The sequence below is a fragment of the Sturnus vulgaris genome, chromosome 3 (assembly GCF_052056855.1).
Source record: "Sturnus vulgaris isolate bStuVul1 chromosome 3, bStuVul1.hap1, whole genome shotgun sequence".
NCBI lineage: Eukaryota > Metazoa > Chordata > Aves > Passeriformes > Sturnidae > Sturnus > Sturnus vulgaris.
In genome coordinates this window covers 16,824,765-16,845,026 of record NC_142245.1, presented here as the reverse complement: position 1 = coordinate 16,845,026, position 20,262 = coordinate 16,824,765, and the positions used below count along the sequence as shown (strand labels likewise).

Here is a 20,262-nt window from a genome sequence, read left to right as displayed (position 1 = left end):
TACAGTCCCAAACAAAATGTGCATCACCAGACCCATTGCCAGTTCCCTCTGTATTCTTCCTTCCAAGCTGACATGTCTAGACACTGAAAATTTTATCTAGAAATAGTACCCATCCTCAGCTGTCTCTTTGAAATAATTGTGTACAGACACTTTGCCTTGAGGCCTTGCCACTGCACCTTGGATCTAACATCACACCCAGAGTACAGATAACAGACGACTTGTAGTAGGAATGCAGTGGAAGAGGGAAAACGTAATCTCCCTCTACACCACCAGGAGTGCTGATACTCAGTAGTCACTATTTCTTTCCAAAATCTAGCTGAAAACACTGCTCCTACACATAATCTCCTTATAGATACCTTGGCTTTGTTCCTCAAGAGTATTTTTCTCCTTTTGCTTTGGTGACACTCTAATGTCTGTCCAAATCAAGATCTCCACATTTGGCTGTGGTGAAGTCTTCCCAAAGCAGTATTTCCTAAGGAGCTGACTGTTTATATTCTCAGCTAAGTACAAGCAGAAGTGCTAGAGCAAAGCAATTTCTGATGCTTGCTCAGTCTATTATAAACCCATCTTTCACATACAGTACTCCATTTCCAAGAGCCTTCTGACTGATTTTGAGGCGGCACAGTATCGCTCAGGTCTATTACCCCAGTAATATTTCTGGCAAAGGTTTGATAGAATGTGGATATGTGAAATTTACTGGGTCTTTTCCAACATCTAAACAGTAGAAATTAGATCCCAAACACGTAATACATTTTTCCTGGCATGAATATCTTAATGCTTGAGGTTTGTGAGTTCTTCATCAGCAGAATGTGCCTTCCATGGGTGTCACACCTCACCTCTCACACTCCACTCTGCTTCCACAGAAGTCCCCTGTCTGACTTGTTCTCTTTCACTTTTTTGCTGATGCTGAAATGCAGACCTACCAATGTGACTTTTCCCCTCCACAGTAAAGGTTAGCACTGTATTTAATCCCCCCACATCCTTTGAGACTACCTTGGTTTTCCTCCACTTTTCAAAATTAATTGCCAGCGACAGAGTCAATTCATTAGCTAAATTAAAAACCTGGGAAGCATATTGTCCAGATCTGCTGATCCCAACCTATCACAGAGTTGAACAAAGTATTTCCTTACCTGGCCTTCATTAGCAGCTGTATTGGCCAGGCTTCTATTCCTTTCCAATTGTCCGTACCACTCTCCCTGTTAAAGACCAATTAAAAAAAGGAGATGAAAAAGCGGGCCAGCAAGTCAACCACTGGAGATCCCTCATTGATTTCTTTGCCTCTCTTCATGCATTAATGGGTCCATTTTCACATTTTCACTTTTTCTCTTTCAAAGTATTAACAGCTGTTCCTGTGCCATTAAAAGACTATTAATAAAGACACCTCTTCATTTCGGTTTTCAGCTCTAACTTTCTTATGGTTTGTGGGAATGAAACAAAGTAACAAAGTGGGAAAAGTACACATCTACATGCTTTGATGCACTACCTAATTTCCTTGGCAGTGGTAAATAACAGTCTGTTAGCTGCCACTTTTCTCAGAACCCTACTTATTTTTAGCTCATCAAGCACCTGCAGATTATTTCATTGAGTGCCATGTGTGCCTTAGGCATGCAAGGCTGCATCACCACTCAAATGCAGGCAAAGATCACACTCCTGTTGTTTTGTGTCCAGGCACCTCAGGGCTTTTTCCATATTGTCCTGAAGGGAACATCTCCTCCACAGGTGGCAGAGCCATTTGGATCTGTACAGTGCCTGCACCGGTGACACTGACCAGAAACAAATTCCCATGTGCTGAAGTCAGGCACATCATAATACCTTCTCCTGATCAACAGCTTTTTTTTGGGGGTGGGAAATATAGTAGAGAAGGAAGAGCCTAAAAAGATTAGAATAGCTGATTCCACTCCAGGCAATATCAGAAATATGAAATATGAAAGAGGAGCATGGAAGAAGTCTGCAGTGTGCCACCACACATTTTTATCTAATTCTCAGAAAAGATCAGAGAGCAAAGGCTCCAGTCATGCCAGCCTGACTTATCACTGGGGCCAACTTTAACTTCGCAGTGAAGATAGAGGTCAATGAGGTGCCCATATAATTTCTGAAATAAAGAGTAAATTTGAGAAGACATGGTCTATCTCAGCAAGATGGTGAGCATAAAGGAATCAATTAAATTGTTCTGCAACATTATCTGTAACAAATTATTCTGTACATTAGTTGAAAATCTGAACTGTGCCCAGGGTCTACCCAGTTACACTCAATAGGAGACTTACTAATCACTGAAATGAGCCTAAGCATTAGGCTCAAATTGATTGAATCCCAGAGGAAAATACTGAGAACTGAAACCTCTAGAAGTCCCACAGCAGCAGATTCATTTGATGGAAATCTGATTGATCTGTGCAAGCAGGAAAAAAGCCCATAAGAAACTGTTTGTTGAGATTTTTAGAACATTTTCTGTGGCCAGAATACAATAATCTGCAATAAAAGACATTTTCAGTAGTGCATAAAGCAGTAGCGCAGACTATGAGAGCCCAAAAGAACATGATGAAGAGGGGCAGATTTGAGGATGTCATTCCCAGTCCAGGGTTGTGCACGTTTATAAGGCCACCCACTAGAGCAGAAGAAGAGGTAGAATGAAAAGACAGGAGCACAGGATTAATTCAGTCCACTTAGCATTTATTTCCATTAAGTAATCTGAGCTCAAAGGAATAGAAGCATACAGATCAATTTGAACTCCTTCTGCACTGGATTGTATGTTACAGCACTTGTTTGTACTTCAGTTTGTTTCCAGCTGTGGACTAGGGAAGCACTAGGCATAATACAACATTCTGACTGTTGTGGCAGGAAAACTGTGATTAAAAGAGAGGGTCCTGTGGAGGTGGGGCAGTGCTGAACTGAGCCAACCTCCTGCTCTGCCTGGAGACTTGTGCTCAGGTCTCACCCTGGACTCACTGAGGAGGGTTCCAAGGGCTAGCTGTACATGTATAAACAAAAGAGTGAGAAAAATCTGATTTAGTTAAGAGGCCTACATCAGATTAACTATGAAAGGAAGTGGGTCAGAGCCCCTCACTCTCGTTTTTCCCCCTCTCTCTTTCACTCTCACTGTTTGCCTCAGCTCTGGACCATCTATGTGAACTGATGGTATTCTCTGCTCCCTCTTGTCCACTTTTATTTCTCTTTTCTCTTGCTTTGCTTGGGCAAAGCACGACTATCATTTTCTATTCCATGTTTGTTGTGGGAGTGAGGAGCTTGTGGAAGTGTGTTGTGACTTGTGAGCCAGCCTCTTTGAGAAGTTCCTTTTGAGGACTTGAAAGTCTATGGAAGTGTACAGTACAAAATTAAAGGCCTGTTAGCACCACATGTGGAAGTTTATTGTACAAATTTAAGGGCTCATTAGTCAACACCTTGTGAGTCTCAGTAGTGGGCTGGCTGCTGGAGTTGAATGACTACACAGTAAAGAACAAGAGTTCCCTGATCCATGGCCTGGTGTCTTTGTTCAGCCTGGTGAGAATTTATAACAAACATCACAGCACTCCCTGCACACTCTTCTTTAATTCAACAACAACAACCACCACCAAAACAAACATTAAAAACCCTGTTGTACATCTGGTTCCCTACACTATGTGAAGTTCTCCTCCCTCTCAAACCCTCCCTGGTGACTCTTCCCCAGGAAAAGTCTTTTTCAGGAGAAAGCCTCTTTTTCTAGGAATTTTTAAGAGAAATGGATGCACACGGCACATTCTATTCCAGGATAGGCACAGTTGCTGACAGCTTTCCATGTCCTGGGTCAGTGATTTCCAGGACCAGCTCCTGGGTCCATGTGCACCGAGGCTCCTGACAGCTGTGGCTCATGGAGGTAATTCAGGTTAAATCCTGTGTGCCCTGACAACCCCTGCAGGCCCAGCAGCACAGACAGTCACAGTGGGCTGGTTTGAGCAGCTGCTGCCCTGGGCTGGGGGCAAATGCTGCATCTGCATTGCTGCTCTTTTCTCCCTTCAAGGGCCTGGTCAGGAACATAATCTGTTTTTCCTGGACATGACCATGGTGGCTGAAGACAGATTCTCCTTGCTGCACACCAGCCAAGCTGTGGGTGTCTCTGGCAGGCCTGCTGTGCCAACTTTGTCCCCAAGATGCTGGAATTAAGGTAGGTCCAAGAGAAAGAAAAGCTTTTAATTCTGAGTGATTGCTTTACTTGCTGATTCTGAGCAATGCCATGACTAAAGGAGAAGTGATAGTTAAAAACCTGCCCTTTTTGACAAAAAATAAAGAAACTCAGAGACCTTTGCAAAAGTCTCCTTTGGCTCTTTTACACTCCAGCTGTTACTACACTGCTGTGTAAAAAAGCCACCACTCAACTTCAGTTCACTGGTAAATAGGAAGGATGAAGGAAGATAAATGTCCTGCTTTGAAAGAAATCCCTTTTTGGACTCCTGTAGCTACCAGTGGATGAACTGTCCTGGGCAGCTTGCTTTGGATGAGCCTGCTCAGGGAGGGGAGTTGGACCTGCACAGATCCCAGAAGCTCATCAGTGGACATTGCTGTGCTGAGTGAAGTGACAGAACAGGCAGGGAGCTGGCAGCTGGAGCTGTGGCTTTGGCTTGGAGACTCCTGAAAACTGGCATGTCACTGGGACATGCCCTTGCCCTGCCCTCCTCCAAGCCCTGGGCAGCAGTGGAGGTTCTCTGTCCCCCCAGAACTGTACCCAGTGGCTACCACCCAATGGCTGTCCTTGCTCATTCAGGTGGGTGGTAGATGTCCTCGCCTGGGGTCCTGCACCTGCGTGGTAACACTCATGGGACAAGTGAGCACAGCTCAGCCAAACAACAAGCTTGCCTTTCCTTCCAAAATTCACCTGGTGAACAGCAAAGTTGTCCTCCATTGCCAGAGAGGGCCATTGGAGGCCCTTTCTTGGGATCAGCCTCCAAGAGCCAGGCTCTGCTCATAGAGCAGCCCCACAACAGAAAGAGCACTGGGGAGCTGCCACCTAGCCTCAGCAGCCTGAGCATGGCAGAGCTGGGACCCTCTGCCCTCCTGGGCTCTCTGCCCTGCACAACAGCATTTCTCCCAGTGCCAGTGGCAAGGACATGCTAGTGTTCCTGGTGGCTCTCCAATTCCTCTGCTTGCTGACAGGCACCACAGACCCTTCCTCCCTCCCACACCATTCCACTAACAACACATCCCTGGCACCCCAGCCCAGTCACAGGGCAGCCGTTCTCACCTTTGCCAGGTCCTCAACCAGTCTCTCCAGACACCTGGCTCTCAATGTCATCCATCGGGTAAAAGACATGGAGTGGAAGAAAGGGAACAGTGATGCCTCTGCTGCTCAGCTGGGGGAGCAGAGCTCAGGGACAGAGCACAGAGCAGAAACACTGCATGGCAGTAGCTCACCTCCTTCTCCAGGGGTTAGATGCTTGGCAGATAGGTCACTTGGGCTCCTTTGTCCTGTGCAGCGGGAAGGGACAGGGAGAGAGCTGGATAAGCCCCCAGCTGCCTCTCCTCTCTTCTTAGACAGCTCTGCACAACAGCGCCCCCAAACACAGGGGCACCTCTGCCCAGCTGGGGAGCTGTGTTCCCTGTCCGGCTGCTCCTGGAGCATCTCCCAGCTTACCCCTGTAGTGTTCCCACCCACAGCTCCTTCAGTGCCTAGGAGCTGCAGAAAGAGGAGAACCAGTGCCAATGTCTGCTGGTCTCCCAGCCCAAGGGCAGGTGTGCCTGCACAGCCCTGCCCCGTGGGAAAGGACACAGGGGCAGGACAAAGGCCCATGATGGGGGCAGGACAGAGATGCTGCCTGAGCCATGGCTCCCTCTGAGCTGCCAGAACAGCAGCTTTTACCCTTCCCTGCTGGGGACGAAAACGTGACCAGGGGATGTAGGACACAGAAACTCCCTGCCAGGGGAGGCAGAGATCATTCCCAGGGTGATGTGTGCATGGCTGGGAACCTCTCCTGCCCTACCATGGAGTGTAACATCACAACTAACCCAGAAGTGGCGCTGCAGGAGCCGGCGGACCAGATGAGGATGATGGAGGTCCCATCCTCATCACTGCCTTCCTCCTGCTCCTGTTCTTCCTGTTCCTCCTCTGCCACTGCCTCCCTCCTGCTGCTCAGCACCCACACCTGTCCCAGGCCCAAGCAGAGCTGTGGGTGCAGGGAGGTGCTGAGCTGCAGAGAGGCAAGCAGTGAGCTGCAGGTGGCCTCCCTGACATTCCCCTGGGCACAGCCTTGGTGTCAATACTGGGATGGACACTGGTGCATCCAGCACTAAGATGCTGGGACTTATGCCATGGCATCTCTGCCCAGTCCCAGAATCAGGGATGGCACCCTACTGGTGGGTTATGACAACACTGAGACCCAAAGTCATTAAAACTGAAAATTGAAGGATTAGGCTTCACATGTTGAACAAGTTGATCTGGTGGACTCTGAAATAAGAAGATCTGGGGGAAAGCAAGGCTGTGTCCAAAGCATTTGCAGCCAGAGAAATGCCAGCCTCTTGGGTAGGCTTTGAATGAGCTTACTTGTATGAGGCTAAACAAAGCACAGAAGTGGCTTTTTTTGGTATTAACTCTATTATCTAACTAATTCTTCAGCAATTGCCCTGAAGTTCCTTCCTCGACGCTTCTGTAGAGAAAAGATCATGGTTCCCTTCTCTAGCATTTTGCCTGCAATTACACTCTGTGGCATTACAATTATGGAGGCATTACACTGTGGTTCTGCTCCACAATATCTGTATATTAACATTAATTTGATATAAGCACAAGAATAACTGCACGACAGAATAATTGCACTCTAACGATTATATAGTTATAGAGTACCTGAATTATAAAAATATACATGCATTAAGTATCAAACTAAAGAGATAATAATAAGTCATTAATTCATATAGGCAACTTCCAGAAATATGAATGAGTTATGATTAGCTATCCTAAGGCACAGCACTAATGTAATTACAGTAATTATATTGTATTTATGAAGGGTAAAAAAGGGGAAATTGTTGCATGAACCTTTCTTAAGGCTGTTGTTTTCATGCAGAAATGGAAGAATTTTGATCAGTTTTTTAGAATGACTTATACTCTTTCTCCCCCTCCCTACTTCTCGCTTGTCATCTTTTTTTTTCTTTTTTTTTTTTTTCCTTTCTCTACAGGGGAAAGACATGCAGGGCTATTTTATGGATGTCAGCATTTAAGAAGGTAAGGAAGGAAAGGAAGGGAAGGAAGAGAGGAAAAGGAAGGATGGGGAGAGAGGACAGAGGAAAGGAAAGGAAAGGAAAGGAAAGGAAAGGAAAGGAAAGGAAAGGAAAGGAAAGGAAAGGAAAGGAAAGGAAAGGAAAGGAAAGGAAAGGAAAGGAAAGGAAAGGAAAGGAAAGGAAAGGAAAGGAAAGGAAAGGAAAGGAAAGGAAAGGAAAGGAAAGGAAAGGAAAGAAGCGGACAGGTCTGTTCATCATTGCCTGCACAGAGAGAAGAGGCGGAGAACGGGACCACAGAGCCCCGCACCACACGGGGGTGGCAGCCGGGCTCGGCGCCCGGTGCCCGCCCCCAGCCCCTCCGGGCCAGCCGTGCTTTTGCCGGAGCGCCGGGTCTCCCCCTGCGGGCAGCAGGCGGCCGCTGCCCGCCCCCGTTCCCGGGGCCCGCGAGTGTCCCAGCCCCGTCCCGGGGGACGGCGCACCCCCAGCCCAGCTCCCGCGGCCGCCGGGCCATTTTTTCCCTCAATGAATGCTCCGCCCGCCCCGCCCCCGTACATTTGCATAATGAGGGCTACCGGGGACGCCATTGGCTGCTGGGGGGCGCGCTCGGCCGTGACGTCAGCGCTCGCTGGGTAATGCCTGCGTTGTGGCGGGTAGTTGGAGCCGGCAAAGCCCGCGCAGCGGCGGCCCCGGGCGGACCGGCCGGCGGTGGCCCCGAGCTCTCGCCACACGGCACCGCGCCGGCATCGCGCTCCCCGGCGCCGCTCCGCGGGAGCAGGACGAGGCGCTGCCGGCTCCCTGCAGGTCATGGCTGGGGGCAGGCTGCCCGCCCGCCTCCTGGCCGCCGCCTGCCTCGCCTTGAGCTTGGTCCCGGGGGCGGCGGGACCGCGGGACACCCCCGGCCTCTCGCGGCTGCAGAGGAGGAGTCTGGCGATGGACTTCGTCGTGCCCTCGCTGTTTCGCACCTACGTGCGGGAGCTGGTGCTGGGGCCGGCGGGGCGCGCCGCGGCGCGGTGCCACCTGCGCCTGGACTGCGCGCCCCTGCTCCGCGCCGCCCGCGGGGCGCTGCCGCGGGCCGAGCTGCCCGCCGCCCCCGTCGGGCCCTCCGCGGCCGGGCGGCGGCTGCGGCGCGCCAAGCAGATGGTGCTGGAGGTGGGCGAGGGCACCGTGCGGGACGGCTGCGCCGCCGAGCCGCCGCCGGGCTCCGGCGGAGCGCACCTGGAGTTCAACCTCACCGAGCTCTTCGCCTGGTGGCTCCGCGCCGGCGACGGGCGGCTGCGGGTGCGGCTGATGCCCGAGCGCCGCGGCGCCCTCCTGGGCAGCGAGCGAGGGCTGTCGGCGGCCATCCGCGCCGCCCGCCCCCGCCTCCTCTTCCACGTCTCCGCGGCAGGTGAGCCGTGCGTTGCATGCCGGGCAGCGCCCCTCGCCCATCCCCGCGCAGCCCCCGCCGTGTCCCGGCGGTGCGGTGCGCCCTCCCCGCCGGGACACGCGTCCAGCGCCCCGCACCGCCCCGGTCACTGACAGCCCCGCGGATGCGGGAAACGCAGCTCCTCCGAGCAGTCGCGCCTTCCCCTCACGGCTTGTCTCTAAGGGCTGCGCTTTACCTGTGCGAAATGTATCGAGGGGCTTTGGTGGGGCCAGGAGGACTGTTTTGAAAGTGATGAGGGATTTTTACGAAACGCCCGACAATTCCTATGTGCTAGAAAGCCGCAAGCAGGACCTAAAGGTTAAAGTGTCATTAGCTGAAGGACAGCAAAATCAGGTTCTTTGAAACTTAAAAAATACCATCCTAAAATGGGATGCTTCCTCAAAGTGCTTCAAGTGTTTTCAAGGTTATGTGCAAGCAGACCAGAGAACAGTACAAAATCTCCAAAGCTGGGTCTGTCTCCCGATTTTGTACATTAATGCTACTCTCTCTGTTACTGGCTATTGATATTAATATTATTACTCTTCTTTAAACATAAAAGATAAAGGCTGATTGACATTTTAAAGCCCCAAAGGATCCTTAGTGAACTGCACTGTATCAGCTATAATACAAGAAGTTGAACATCTGAGAAGGCTCATGCAGCACTGGTACTCGTGTAAAGGGAGAACCTAGCTTAGAATTTTGGTTCTGGTGGGCGGTGATTGGCAGTCACGGTTTGGGGCAGCTCCTTTATCTCAAATCAGGACTCTGTTTTGGGCCAGTGATCAAGAGAAATTTCCATGCCGTGTGTGCATTGTATCTTTAACAGAAGCTGTGATTCAACCTTTCCTACTATAAGAGTATAATACTTAGAGGACTGCAGGTCCAAATAATTTGTCACAGTGAGTTAAGTCAGGTACCTTTTATGAGGCTTTGTAGAAGTCAATGGTGTGTCCCTGAGTAAGCCACCTACTTAATGGACCACAGAATACACTAAAGTAAATTCAGAAGAGGAGAGAGAAATCACTGCTGTGCTTTGAATACAGAGTTGGAGCAACTGATTTTTGATGCTCATCTGAAAAGATGGGGTAGCCATCTGAAGAACTATAAATGGAACCCATCTCCTTCCTTGCTGCCTGAAATGAAAACCAAAGCCGACTGTCAGGGTATGGTCTGTGTCAGTAAGTCCTGCAGCTGTGGCTGAAGTGAGATACTCAGGTTAGCTCTTCCTGTGTTGGATCTGGCAGGGGTAACGCAGAGGTGCTGTTCACCACAAGGTGGCTAGGTGAGGCCAACACCCCCCACCTTCTAGCAGGTCATGCCTTGCTACACTGCCGTATAGAAAGAATAATTAAAAATTAAAGACCATAACCTACTGTCTCCTTTCTGTTCAGGGAATTTGTTGTGATTAGCACTTTTTTCGATTTACAGATCTCCTTGGGCAGTGAAGCCTTAGTTTTGAATGGCATCTTTACTCAGGTACTTATAGCAATGATGGAGCTGGAGGACATTTGTCTTCTTAGAGGATGAAGGTGTGTTTTTAACCTGAGGGAAGGGTATGCATAAGAACTAACAGGTTCTCTGATGTGAATACAATGCAGATGAAGCTTTAACCAAAGCTAGTAGAAGTCACAGGCTTTATTTTGTCTGTTGTCTCACTGTTGAGGAGAAATGCATGTTTTTCCAGATGAGTAGGAAGCTATGCCCCTCTCGTGTTTGAGAGAAAGCTCTGCTGTTCTTACTGCAACACAGTCATGTAAAGTCAATCACAGAGGATGCAGGAAAAGGAGAAGCAGAGGGAAGGAATATGGACCTCCTTTGCCTGTATTGAAGTGGTAACTTGTCCTTGCAGCTGTTCATAATCTCCTGTAAAAATCCTGGTCTCGTTATGAATTGTATCTCTGCATTTTCAGCAGTGACACCTTAGCATAGTTACACTGCTCATGGCTTTGCCCCGCTTTTGTAACATGGGTTTGTTTAACAACATTAGGAAATCCATTCCTCCTGCTTTGCTAAGGTGCTGCCTGTGTGAACGCCATGTGTCACTGCCAGCCTTAAATTTGTGCTGTGTAGCCCTGCCGACAGCAGGATGTGCTGACACAGTGATAACAGCACGAACAGCATCCACCAGCTTGTCAAATTCCAGCAGTTATTGACACCATTGCAGCTAATGTGCATGAGGCTTAACTAAAGCCCTTCCTAAGGCAACTGAGCCTTTCCTTTATTGCTTAAGCTAATTGGAAATGGATTTCAAACAACACAATCCTCCCATCAACAATGGAAAGCTGCTTCACTTTTGTTGGCATACTGGGCTTTTTTTTGTTCCTCTTGTCTGCTGGAGATGTCCAGGGTGCAGTACTTCCCAGAAAAAAAAAAATATCATTACCTTGCCAAATTATTTTCACCACATTATCCTCAATGTGAATGGAGAATGAATTTATATTTTAGGGTGAGAAAAAGTCTCAAAGGGGATGAATTCCCACTGACCTTAGAGGTGACAACAGAGTCCTGTAAATAATGCTTTATTTGCTTTAACTTATGCTTTCATTTGCTGGCTCAAAGATAAATTTAACTGGAGTGAACCTTTTCCTTTTTTAACACCATGTTTGTACAAAGTGTAAAGCACTTTGTCTCAGTCTGTTACTGAACAATTAGTAAAGGATGTACTTAAGGGCAGCTGTTGTTCAGCAGACAAGCTATAAAGTTCACAGGAATTTCTACAAGGCTCTCCTGCAAATATTCTTGATGCCAGATTTCTCTCACACTCATCCTTGTGGGAACAGAGCATCCTGCAAGAAGAAGATTCCATTTAGAGAACCTGTGGTCCTCAGCCCATCTACTATTTCTGTGCAGCTCGGCCTTTTCAAAATTGGGTAGAGAGAGTTTTCTTCTCTTGGAAATGCTTTCAGTCTTAATACTGCCTTCTTAGCCTCCTCTGAGTACTTCTCTGGGACAAAAAAAAAATCAAATGTGAATCTTTCTGTATGAAAGACACACGATAAGAAATGCAGAGGAAGGGAGAAAAAAGCTTGGACAGGAGTGCATCGCTGCAGATCTCCTGTATTTGAGATGAACCTCTCAACTACCCTGTTAACTGTTGACTTTGCTCTCATTGTCTATGGTTTTGACTGGAAACTCTATGCCTCCAAGGAAACCTTTCCCAAAAGAATTTAATGAACACCAGTACATTGCCACGGGGAACTGAACAGCCAGTGTGAACATTACTGTCAGGATATTTTCAGGCCTGCTTTATTTCTGGTCTTACAGGATTTGCTGTATAGTGTTGAAGCACAGTGGGTCTCTGTAGCAGTTAACTGGAAAAGTTATTGAGCTTTCTTGGGGGAAATAATCCAAGGGCCCTTCCACTCTAACCTGGCACTGGTATTTGTATTTTTTTCATGTTAACTTCACAGATAACCAGTTCTCTCACTATAGGGCACCTGAGCCACAAATGTTGCTAAATAGGTTTCTTGTGAGTTTACCCAGGAAATTTAATAATCTAAAATGGCCATAAAATAACTTCCATTGAAAACTAATTGCTACTTACATATGCAAAGGTGGGAAGTGTATGTTAAGAAGGGGCATACAGGGTTGAAAATGAGTCATTCTTCCCTCTAAAGGTCAATGTACTTTCATTCATGAAATAGATTTAACATTCCAATTATATTTTTTAAATAGCAATGCATAACTTTTCATCCTCTGGCTAGGCGAAATATTACCCCTGCACTGTGGCCTTCATCTAAAATTTTATTAACTTGCCACATGTATTCTCCCTGAAACTGTCTGCATTCACTACATACCAACGCTATTATAATGCTGAGGCAATTATGCTTTACATCTTTAGGGGACTGCTACTATACACCTGAACTCATTTGCAGGAGGAACCCTTTGCCTAAAGATTAGAAAGATAGAAGATTAGACTAGATAAAAATGTGGTTTTGAAAGTGGACATTTTGTAAATGAAAATCAGAGCTCCAAGCTGAAATCTGATAGTGGTGAAGTCCACAGAATTATTTCTGTGTATTTTAAAGGTACCAGCATTTAATCAAGGCCTCTTAGTTATATTTTTGTTTTGTTTTGCTGCCTTTAAAGAATAGCATTTGGACTTGAGTTATAGTGAGCAGAAAACTGGTAAAAGATATTGGTCACTTTGGGGTTGCTCTCTGGTTTTCTCTCACCCTCAGCTGTGTGTCACACCTGAGATCTGATCTTGCTCTTCTGATAAAGCAGTGGCAGAATTTGGTGGATAAGACTGAGGCACTGCCATCAGGTTTCTGAAAGGTTTTTGCTGTAGTGCAAGTGGCTTTGCTCTTTGCTGAGGTTTTGTGCTTTGCCTCATCTATCAGGCCAGCTTTGCCAATCCAAAGCTTAAGGATATGTGAGTTGCACTTGAGTTTTCTCTAGACATGAACTAGTGCAAATCAAGGCTTTCCTGTTCTACCCTTGGGTTATCAATGGTACCAGTGGGCTGCATGTGGATTACCAGTTGCTAAATCAGGGAATCATGTGCGTGCTTAAAAGCATCTTTCCCAGACTTTCCTGCCCTATTAGGTATGTAGCACTTCCCTCTAGACCTCCAGTCATGGTGCTTTCCAGAAATTTAGTGGATTTAGTCAGTTCACAATGCCTCTTCTTGAACTGCAAATGCTTCTTGAAGAGGAAACCAACTATTTTGTTGTGGGGTTTGCCTGGCTTTGTGGGCAGTATGATCCTTGATCCTACTGCTGTCCTGCCTGTTTCAGTTCAAGTCACTTTCCTACTCCATCAGCACTAAGAAAACCTGAGAAAAGTCACAGCTTATGACTCTTTAGACTCATGATGCCTTGTCCACTATTTCCATGTTGACCACAAAAATTTGGCTTGCAAAGCCATGAGGCTTTCCCAGTAGAGCCACGAGATTTGGAAATTTGTTGCCAATTATTTGACAGGTAAGGTTAGAAATTATGCTCAGTCTTTGAGTGGTTCACAGAAAGTGTGATGTGATCACGTGGTTTTGTTTTCCCAGAGTTATATGGGGTTGCTGATTCTCACTGGGAGCCAGGATTATGCACAATGTATTTATGATTTCTAGGTCTGTTTTCTGCAAATTTTGTTTACTTTTAGGCTCATTGTTCTTATGAATGTTCTTATTCATAAGCATGTTCAGTAAAATAGCCATAAACAAACACCAAAAGGGGCACAAGTAACAATTTATTATGTTTGAATGAACATTTATGGCATATTGAAAAAATACGTTTTCTCTAAACTTGCTGTGCTTTTATTTCCATGTCCTTAAAAACAGGGAATAAATACCTACAGTAAAGAAGTGCACAGGGAAACTTAAGTGCTTTATTATACAAAAGCAGAGACATTCTTCAAAATCAAAGGCAGTTTTGCAGTGTCTGAGTGAATTGGATCCTGAAATAATCTGGTCATTTGGTTCACTGCACATCTCACCCAAACATTACATGATAGGAAATTAAATGTGTGTTTGTGACAATGTTTGTGAATTAGCCAAAAGAAGTAGAAGAGTTGAAGGGAGACTGGCAGGATTTAGCACTTACAAAGTTCTCAACTAAAAGTGAGCCTTTTCTTAATAAAGAAGATCCCACCTTTTGGATACATCAGTGCAAACTCCCTTGGAGTGATGACTTGAGAATCTAAGTTGCTTCCCAAATGGCAGCAAATTCCACACTGTGCCTGGACATTTCCTGTCTAGTTCTCACACCAAAGCAAGCTTTTGGGCTACCCAGAACTAGAGTGCTTTTCAGATCTCTTTTATCCACTGAGCAACAGCATCTGTTTCCTGGGAAGCCTCTTCTGAGCTCAACATGGTTGCTGAGACTGCAGTGCTGGGCTGAGAAAGGTCTTTTATGAAATGTGCCACATTTGTCTTGCTTCTTTAATTCAGAAAGATTTGGTTGGAGAAAAATGTCATGGAAGCATAAATGCAGATTTGATAAGTCTGACCTTTCTTTTCTTGCGAACAATAAATGTCAGAAAGCTTAAAATGACAAGCTGGAATGGCTGGAGGTTATTTATGTGTTTAAATATTTAGGCAAGAAACACATTTTGAGACTAAACTCTAATTTACATGAGTATTTTAACTTATGACTGAGATGGCTGAGTAGCTTCATGGTTGTCACTATCCTGTTTAGTTAGCATGACTGCTCAGAAATTCCCTGTGACAGCATTGATAGAACTTAGATATCTCTAGTTGCAGAAGCTGTGAACTCTGTCAGTTGTAGTGAGGAGAATCACTTTCCCTTGTTAGTCAAATAGGATCTGTGATGTGGTTGAAGTGTTCGAAGTGTATCCAGTAGACAGAGCTGGTGGCTGGCTTCAAACTGACTTCAGACAAGTATCTAACAACAGGCTTTTCTTTGGCCAAAGAACTTCAGCAGGCTGCTGCAAAAACTGAATTCTAGTTTGACTTCCAACTTAATTATCTTGCAGTACACAGCTCTGCCACTGACATCTTTTGTGACACGAAATACTTCCCTTTGTGGTGGTTACTTCCTTTGCAAAGCAAGGGTAGTTTTGACTGCTTTTCAACTCTGTTGGTAGATGGTGCTTTTTTTGTGGATTAATAATGCTTTGACTTTTTAAGAACCTGAATAAAGGCAGTAAGGTGCTGTCTGAACTCAGCTTTTTAAGGGAGAAGCTAAAAGAGCCAGTATACCATATTGATTTATTCCCATCTCTGCACTGCTGATAGTCAAAGGACTGTTTTTTCCTTCATTTTAGTGATAGCAAACTTAGAGTTTTGGTTGATGCTACAAGAAAGTCAGTTTCTCTTTTATTTTGAAGAATTTTGAGTCCTTTGTCTGTTAAAACACTCATCTTGAAGCCAAAGAATGAAATGTAGATTTGAAATTTGAATACTTTGTGAGTTTTTGACCAAGATTATTTGTACACTCATGAAAAGTGAGGACAGGATAGGCTGTGGCCAGCTGCCCATGTGCTTTTGGCAGCTGCAGCTGGGCTCCATCTCCATTTGCAGTGAGGAGCTGCAGGTGTTGGCTGCTGCTGGCTAATGGGGACTGCTGAGCAAACCAAGCGCTGTTTGTCCTGGCTGGGAAAGGAGAATGTTGTAGAGGCAGCGGGAGAAGGTTTATCCTTTATGGTTTCTTCCTTGCACAGAATGGAGGATTTAAGATTGTTATAAATTAGTGGATTACCTGATTCTTCCTGGATTACAGATGGCTGAAACCTTTCAACTAGATGGGTCTAGAAATTTCGGGCATCCCCTTTACAACTTATCGCCTTTACAACTCTTCAGCTCAGTTTGCAAGTCTCAAGAGTTTCCACTGGTATTCCAATGTTTACATCAAGGCAGAAGAACTACCTTTCCTGCTCAGACCAGGGGGTATGTTGAATGCATTTTGGACTGGGATTTCCATACAGTAATATACTGTGAAGAAAGAGGTGCAGTCTCTGCAAGCTTCTCCCCATTTCCTCACTGACAGGCAATTCTCGCTGGTCTCATATCTTACAAAACCTTGTGATGAAAGAAAACCTTGACTCTATCTTCAAAGTTAGAAGCTGGGCAAAGGGAGAGAAGGCTCTCTGTAAGGCGAAGAGCAGAGAACATTTGCGTGGTGAGTGCAGGGGGAAAAGCCGGATCCTGCAGTATGAGAGAGGGAGATATCCATGTGTGAATTCTTGTGCTATGTATTTCTTGATGTCTGTTAGGAAGAGAAAGTACTAGTCTCGGTAGACATACTGGAAATCGTACATTTCACATGTCATACTCCTAAGAATTTTACGTTATTGAAGTTTTCTTTCCAACTCAGTTTTGAAAGCTGGTGTGGTTCTTCTGAATGCAGTCGCTATAGTGCTTGTGACATGAGTATCTGTGACTTCACTTACTGGAAATCTGTGGTGATGTTTCAGAGCTCTGCAAGTTGCAGCAGACCTCTAATTGCAACTTGTACATCGGCATTGGCCTGCTGTTTCTGCTGGCCCATTGAGTAACGTGTTATCTTAGATGTATCAGTGTCTGGGCTTTTTATAGCCTCTTTCATGTTGGATTCTTAAACTACTTTAAGCCTTATCACCCTAGTGACAATGCTAAGTATTATTATATCTATTTTACAGAGAGATCATAGAAGCCAGGGATTGAAAAAGCATTGTTTGATTATGTTAGACTGCAAGTGCTGAATAGAATTTCCTCATATGGAATATACTATATGGGGAAGTCTCTCTCTTTGCTTCAGCCAAGAGGCCAAGAAAAACCAAGAAATTGGAGTTGAGAGGCTCACTAGCTTGCTGGAAATACTGCAGCAGTTATTGGCAAAACTATTTGAGTCTTCTCTGCTCCACACTGTATTTGTGAAACTCCTCTTTAAATAAATCTGGTTTTGTCACATTTCATACGTTTTGCAATACTGTTTTCTTCTTAATTTTGGGGTCATCTGTGATCTGCTGAGCTTCTCCCTATCTTCAGACATCACCCTGTGGCCTTACCCTTTGTAGGGCAGTATATGTCAGCATTACAGACTGTGATGCAATGGTTATTTCCAAGGGCTGTTTCATTATTGATGTTAATTAAACTTGAAACTAATGAGAAAGAATTACTTTTCAGGGCTGGAGAGGAGGCCAGAATAGTTATTATAGGTTAATTATTCTTCTAAAAGACTCGTTTTAAGTAACAATTCATTTTGTCAACTTTTTTCTTACATTGTACAAGAGACTTGTTTGAAGAGGTTTCAAAATATAATTGCTGCACTGACCTCATCTAGCTCTCAATCAGTAATCTCCTTCCATCAGCAAAAGGTTAATAAAATCTTTAAGGAAAGGAATTTGGTGCCTTATCTATGTGTAGATGATTTAGAATAGGTGTCCCTGCAAGTATTTCCTATTACCCTTCTGAATGATTTCTTTGGCATACTTTTTAGATTTGAAAAATGTTGCATTCCATAAAGCTTCCAAATTTAATGGTTACTTTGCAAAACAGGTGCATTACAGAGTCAGGGAGTGAATCTACTTGAGGCTGGCTGAGAATTGTCACATAAGTCAGAACACACTTCTTCTCAAAGATCTACAGCCTGTGGTGCACCTTAAAAATATGTCCTCACTTTTCAGGCCACTGGGGTGTCCATAATGTGATTAGTATTTGCTAAGTAACCAAGGGAGGAGATGAGACTTGTTTTACATGGGAGCCAAGGTCCCTTTCTGGCTGGGAAGCACTGTGGCTTTTGAAGGGGAGGACACACGCTTGTCCACTTTGCTCCTTCCCAGCTGTTATGGTTGAACCTTTCTTCTTCCTGGCTCTTTGTAGAGATGAGTAATGGCTTCAGATTGTTGCAATATTGTACTACAAAAAGGGTAAGGCAGAGCTGCATTAGTGATATTGTGAGTGCTGAAAGTTGAATAAAATCAAAGAACTGTGTAAGCTGGAAAAGACCTCTAAGATCACCAAGTCCAACTGATAATCCAGGACTGCCAAGTCCACCACTAAACCGTGTCTCTAAGTGCCACATCTATATATATTTTGAACACTTTCAGGAATGGTGATTCCACCATTCCCTGGGCAGCCAGTTCTAATGCTTGATAATCCTATCAGTGAAAAAATTTTCCTAATATCCAATCTAAAGCTCTCCATAACTTTAGGCCATTTCCTCTTAATCTGTCTGTTGTTACCTTGGAGAAGAGATTGACCCATACCTGGCTATGGCCTCCTTTCAGGCAGTTTTAGCTTTCTCTTCTCCAGGCTGTCCCCCCAGCTCCTTCAGCTGCTCCTCATCATTAGACTTGTGCCCCAGACCCATCCCTAGCTCTGTTGTACTTCTCTGGAATCTCTCCAGCATCTTGGTATGTTTCCCATAGTGGGAGGCCAAGAACTGGACACAGCACTTGAGGTGTGGCCTTACCAGTGCCAAGTACAGGGGGGCAATCACTGCACCAGTCCTGCTGGCCACACTCTTGCTGATACAGGCCTGGATGCCATTGGCCTTCTTGGCCACCTGTGGAACAGATCCTTTTCCTCTGGACAGTTTTCCAGATGCACTTCTGCAATGTGGCAGTGCAGGGGGTTGTTGTGACCCAGGAGTTGTGACCTGGCACTTCACCTTGCTGACCCTCATACAGTTGGTCTGGGCCCATCAATCCAGCCTATGCAGATCCTCTGTGGACAGGAAGGAAAACAATCTTTATTAGCTGTAAATGTTAGAATAGCTTATGTGCTCCAGTGACTGGTGGCCTGATGCCTTCTGTCAGGGGACATGCTTTGCATCTTGTATTAATGTGAGAGCTGTGAAGAAAAGCACTCATGAATGAAGGTGATGCTGTGAGCAGCAAGGCCTCAAATGGGACACGGGATGCTGTGCCTTTATGAAAGCCCTTACCTACTAACTCCACATTTCAATCTATCTTAAAAGGGCAGCATTCACCAGGCCTGAGTTCAAGAAAAGTTACATCCTCCATCTGGGTGCTGGTATTAAGTTCAAAGATAAATCACCCTCTGAGTAATCACTCTTGCCACTGGGCTCTGCTTAGGCCAGCTCATAGGATTTGGGATAATATTTGAAGTGCCGAGTCCCTTTTGCGATTAAGGTTTTAAATCACACAAAGATTGATCAAAAGCTCTGTTTCCTTCTTTCCCTTACCAGCCTACTGTCCTTTATCTCTTGAAACAAAGCAGCATTAACTTTTAAGATCCGATTCAATAACATTTTATGGATAATAATTATGACTGATATTAAGCCTTCAGCAACCAGTCTGTACAGAGACTTAATGTATTGAGGTTTATTACCACTGTAACCTATCTTTTTACATTGGTTGTAAAGCAGGATCAACTATACTGATAAGAGGAAAGAGAAGCATCAATGAACTGTTTGCTTCTGCTTCTCTGCAGGGTGTTCATATTCTTGCCACTTAATATTGCTGGCACGGTGGGAGTTTGCTGGTGAAGAGTTTTTGTTTACAGAGTCTGTTTGTGCAATTGCAGAATGAATGAATGAATGAGTGCATGAATGAGCTGCAGCAATCCTATGCTGGGGAAAGGAATCTATTACTGGATAGACCCTGGAGACCAACTGATCATACTTTCCCTTTTCATAATGAGTGTGAGAATGCAAAGTTTTTAGACATGAGCTCAACAGTTTTCTCTAAGGCTTGTCCCAATAATGGAAGCTCTTAAATATATAAAACTTCTTTAAACACTCCATATCAGTGATTTTTTTTTTCCCCAGAAGTTTCCCAGTTTCCTTGATCTTATCAGGATATGGTTTTACCTACACATCATAACAATAAATGGAGATGATCCCTAAACCAAACTGAAGACCAGGCTGAGCTAAAGAAAACTGGTTTCTAGGTCTTTAAAAGCTGTGCACAGTGATCTAAATATAAATTACAATATGAGAAAGGAAATTCACCTTAGTTTCCATACAGGATCTGTAAGGAAAGTTCTCCTGTTGTATTCCCACTGAAGAAGTCACCTGAAGGACCCAGGACTAGGTCCTTGCTCAGCTGAACTTTGTGATGTTCATGCATCATTAACTGTAGCTGTATTATGTAGTTGCCTTTTTTGCCTTGCTTCTCCTCATAACTTTCTGTATAAGGAAATCTACTTCCCTGGTAAGTTCAAATAAGATGCTGTCTGCTTATGTCCTTTTTGCCTTTTTGATGGGAAAGCAGAAGGGAATTCTAAAGTGCTCTGGGAGCTACATGGAGGCCTTGCTTTGACATCTCTAAATATGTGAGTA

General features: G+C 45.2%; 1 protein-coding gene across 3 annotated transcripts in view; it reads left to right on the top strand.

Moving 5' to 3' along the window:
* Positions 1-7,131: 7,131 nt before the first annotated feature.
* Positions 7,132-20,262, top strand: part of ALK (ALK receptor tyrosine kinase) — a 310,521-nt gene continuing 297,390 nt past the window's right edge. For 2 of the 3 annotated variants that reach the window (XM_088161050.1, XM_088161049.1), the window contains exon 1: positions 7,978-8,560. In XM_088161050.1, the coding sequence (XP_088017176.1) occupies positions 7,978-8,560 (583 nt within the window). Of the gene's footprint in view, positions 7,178-7,977; positions 8,561-20,262 lie in introns of those variants that run through there. The other variant, XM_014877491.2, reaches the window with a different exon arrangement.